Here is a 5,000-nt window from a genome sequence, read left to right on the forward strand (position 1 = left end):
TTTACAGATTTATATAGATACACAGCTCTCTCTCTCTCTCTCTCTCTCTCTCTCTCTCTCTCTCTCTCTCTCTCTCTCTCTCTCTCTCTCTCTCTATATATATATATATATATATGATCCAAATTTTTCTGAATAATAATACATGGTAAATTAAATTGCAAGAGTGACTATTCTCTTATCATTAGGAACTTGGAATTTTCAAAGCAATAAATATTCTAATCTGTCTTCTGGACGGGGGTGGGGGTGGGGGGGTGTTAAGCAATATTCTTTAGTGTTCCTTCAAAACATTATTAAGAGTTTTGTTACAAATTCTTTATGGTGTATGGAATTTCTATATACGAAATCCAGTTTTGTTTTGATATTTGAAGGAAATTATGATATGTTTGTTCCTTATTCTGGTTTTGTAATCAGTGGGTGAGACTACTAATTAAAATGATGAAAATTATGATAGTCAATATATGATCAAAATGTTATTTAAGATTATGAATGATAAAAAGGCAGATGAAAAGTTAGTAGCCATGATGCATCGGTAGAAACAAAAAGATAATTTTATTTTTTCGGAAACTTGGATAAACTTGTTCTTAAAAAATGGAATGAATTGCTACAAAGAACTTCTTTCTGGTACTTGTAATATGGCGATATATACTGTGCCAATTTGTTCAGTACAAAAACTGTTCATTTATGGAACCATATTCGATCGCAGGCTATCGCTCACATACTCACTCGGCCGTAAATGGGCACCGTCATCTGGTAACCTCAACAGCACGTTAAGGGATCACAATAGGCCATATGGGCATATAGAGGCTGTGACTAGAATGTTTTGATTACAATTGATTTATAGAATTCAGGGGGGGGGGTAGAGGGAGAACCGCTCCCCCAGTTTGTAATATTCAGTAAAATTTAGAAGATGTTGGACAGCAAATAAGGTAGAAAAAAAAAGTGGGAACCGAATTAGAGAAGACTGAAAAGTAGGTGCAGTTAGGAGGGGCTAAAAAACCAACACAGAGCGCTTTAATTATTAGCATATTGTTCCTTACGAGGTGTATTACAGTAAGACCTCATTCAGTATTAGTCAGAGTAGACTTTTACTGCTTCCTTCCAGCAGGTTACGTGTCCTCAGCACATACTCTATAGAGTGTAGACAAACATGGCACTTATTAGAATAGACCAATGTATACAAAGGGCGTTCTTTTTCTCGGCCCAGACATTAAGGTATAACGAATGGCTATATGTTTGATAAAGTAAATTTCGATTGGTTATGGGAAGATGACGTTCTTCGATCTCTTGATTATAAATTCAACAGTGTTTTCTCTGCTTTAAGAAGAAAGACATCGATTTTTAGTGTCAAAATTCAATTTATCAATGAAAACAGCACTGGGGAAGATGTCGAATCCATATATACCTGTGTTTCTTTCAAATCAATTAAGGATCTATAGGAAATAAGAATGGATATTGAATTTCTTGAACACTTGTATTCTCATACCTTTCTCTCCGTTCACTTAGTCTTAGAGTATTCCATTACAGCTTTAAGCTAATGGATCACCCTTATTCTCCATACCTTTTAACATCGTTAACGTTGGCGGAAGGCCCTATATCTCTTGCCTTCTCATTATTCATTACGATCAACCTCCTTAGCTCACTCTTGTTGCCTCTTTACAATATGTACTCGGTGCAATTCTTTTTAGTGAGGCAAAATTGCACCGACTCGCAGGGGTGCCGCTTTAGCTCGGAAAAGTTTCCTAATAGCTGATTGGTCGGAAGTATTTTTGTCCGACCAATCAGCTATTAGGAAACATTTCTGAGCTAAAAGGGCACCCCTGCGAGTCCGTGCAATTCTGCCTCACTAAAAAGAATTGACTATAGGTACAATTGGATACAAATCTTCTTCTAATCTCTGGCCGAAGATGGGCTTTTACCTTTATTGCAAAGTCGGTTGTACAGCCTATCTTCATTTATCCTTATTATTATTTTTACTTGCTAAGCTACAACCCTAGTTGGAAAAGCAGGATGCTATAAGCCCATGGGCTCCAACTAGGAAAATAGCTCAGTGAGAAAAGGAAAAAGGAAAATAGAATATTTTACGAAGAGTAACAACAATAAATATCTCCTATATAGACTATAAAAACTTTAACAAAACAAGAGGAAGAGAATAAGATAGGAGAGTGTGCTCGAGTGTACCCTCAAGCAAGAGAACTCCAAACTAAGATAGTGGAAGACCATGGTACAGAAGTTGTGGCACTATCCAAGACTAGAGAACAATAGTTTGATTTTGGAGTGTCCTCCTAGAAGAGCTGCTTACCATAGCTAAAGAGTCTCTTCTACCCTTACCAAGAGGAAAGTGGCCACTGATCTTAAGCATATGGCTAGTACTCTTAACTAATACAACTAATTTCAACATAAAAATGTAAGTAGCAAATATTAAGTCTCAATACTACACTGTATTCTAGAAGTTTTATTCAAGCTGTGAAAAAGTTGTGGAATACTCTCCCTAATCAGGTAGTTGAATCAGTGGAACTTCAAAAGTTCAATCTTGCCGCGAATGTTTTTATGTCAAACAGGAGGAGGAGGAGGAGGAGGAGGAGGAGGGGGGAGGAGGAGGAGGAAGGGAAGTAGGAGGAGGTAGTGGTAGTTACTGCTTGGAAGGAGAATCTCCCTTCATGAGAACTTTGGATAAAGTATCGGGAGTTCTCTCTTTTGAATGACATTTAAAATCTCTAACTAAATCTGCTAATTAGTTTTTATAGACACTTGATCATCTTCTTTTTCCCTCATACAGTCAACCTTTACCAAGGAGCCTATCTTGATATGAATGTTTTGTCTTTTTTTTAAATGGTATGAAAATGCAATATCACATTATCCATAAATAGGTTCGGTGAATGCCCTACCTAAGCCATATGTGCAGGATGTGTTTCTACAAAAATGTTCAGGGTTTCAAAAATTTTCCTTATTTCATTCAAAGCGAGAGATTTGTCAGTCTATTCCTCCTCCTCAGAGGATATCTTTACAGAACTACCCCTTATTGCTGCTCCTTATGCAATTCCAAAAGCTCTCAGCTTCTTGCTATGCTCATCCAGAAGATTCCTACTGACGCCCCTGCCCAAGGACACAATTTCATTGTCAACTGGTTCCTCCTGCATGCATTTGAACCCCTCAAAATCACGTTCTGCAACCATTTAGGCCACAGTTTCCTGCATAGAGAGCTGAGGGTTCTGTTGGTGACCCCTCCCCATAAGTATCTATGATCTTGAAGCAGCTGACACTAAGGAAATGTTCTTTCCAAAACTCTTGAAATGTGAGCTTAGTCCCTTTGGTGATCTGAAAATATCTCTGGAACATTGTTTTCGTGTACAGTTGTTTAAAATTAGAGATCACCCTCTGATCCATGGGATGGAGAATTGGAGTGGTGACAGTCGGCAGAAACTTGATTTTGAGGAACTACATTTCTCCTACCAGGTCGTCTTCAATAGCTGTAGGATGGATGGACAGGGGCAACAAGGCTTGTAGTGAAAGTTCTTTTCTATAAGGTACATTTTGATATCAAGACCAAAAGCCTCATTGATCGATTCTACAAACATAATATGGGTCACCTAGACCTTGTTGATTGACCACATAACGTTCATTTGTTTCTTCTACACCTTACACTTCTTAAAGGCTCATGGATTCTCCAAGTAATACACCAGGAGATATTTGATTTTGCAATCCCTGCCAATATTAGTGCAGAATAACAGGGTTAAACCATCTTTCATGGCCTTTTGACTGGAAATAGTCTTTTCTTTTAGTAATGAAGGTCTCTCTGGACATCTTCTTGCCCAAAAGACTGGTCTCATCACAGTTGAACACTTGTAGCCGAATGTATGACTTAGAATCCAGGAAGCTTTTAAATTTAGACATGAATTATGTTCTCCTGTTAAATTCTCATTGATTCATATAAGAAGCAAACTCTCAGCGTTATGTAGAACACATGGCCGTTGTCTCATCAATGTCAGTACCCTCTTTATAGTATCAATCACTTTGATCTCTTACTCAGGTTTGTGGTTTTCGTAAATGTTGTAAGATTATAAATATTTGGTGAGTGTATCTTTGCCTCACTTCTCAATAATATTTTCCTCTAAGTTAATCTTATGCATCTACTTTCCTTCTTTTATGATCATTTTGGGGGCATCGTCTAGTTGCTGCTCTTACTGAAAACTTGATGATGATGAAAATAAAAAAAAAAAATAAAAAAAAAGCTGTCGTAACTCTATGAAAGAATACTATTTTAGACGTTCACAAGATGCTGGTACGAGTACTGTGGAGGGAGTGAAAAGAAAAACTTAATGGTATAAAAATCATTGACCATTAAGTGTTCTTGATTTATTCGTATTTTTCCACGAACAATGCAAATACAGATGGAAATTTTTACTTGCAAACAGATACAGTGCTCATAAACAGAATGGAAATTTCATGGTCGTATACCGAAGCCTTTATATTCCGAATTACTCGTAATACATATACACTGAAATATATATATATATATATATATATATATATATATATATATATATATATATATATATATATATATATATATATATATATATATATATATACATATATGCATATATATATATATATATATATATATATATATATATATATATATATGTATATATAAATATATATATGTATATATATATATATATATATATATATATATATATATATATATATATGTATGTATGTATAACTGTATAAAATAAAAGTATTCTTATCTTTCAAACATAAAAAACATTATCTACTAGGGAGAACATTCGTACATAATTGTATATGCACAAGTAAAAGCAAAGCAAACCAGATACACACTAGACCTCATAATACACTTGGGCCACTGATGTAAGCAATATTCAGAACTGGTCTAAGGCTGATAAGCTTGAAAAATAATAAAACAACAACGAGTGTAGATATATGACTCTCACTGAATACATTCCCCATATCTTGAACTGCTGAGTGCTACAACCAAA

The 5,000-nt window shown here is 35.4% G+C and overlaps 1 protein-coding gene across 1 annotated transcript in view; it reads right to left on the minus strand.

The window, feature by feature from the left end:
* LOC137615973 (uncharacterized) overlaps positions 1–3,173 on the minus strand; it is a 12,541-nt gene extending 9,368 nt beyond the window's left edge. The window contains exon 1 of the mRNA XM_068345656.1: positions 3,086–3,173. Within this exon, the coding sequence (XP_068201757.1) occupies positions 3,086–3,173 (88 nt within the window). The remainder of the gene's footprint in view (positions 1–3,085) is intronic.
* Between the last annotated feature and the right edge of the window lie 1,827 nt (positions 3,174–5,000).

This window comes from Palaemon carinicauda, chromosome 22 (assembly GCF_036898095.1).
Source record: "Palaemon carinicauda isolate YSFRI2023 chromosome 22, ASM3689809v2, whole genome shotgun sequence".
Lineage (NCBI taxonomy): Eukaryota > Metazoa > Arthropoda > Malacostraca > Decapoda > Palaemonidae > Palaemon > Palaemon carinicauda.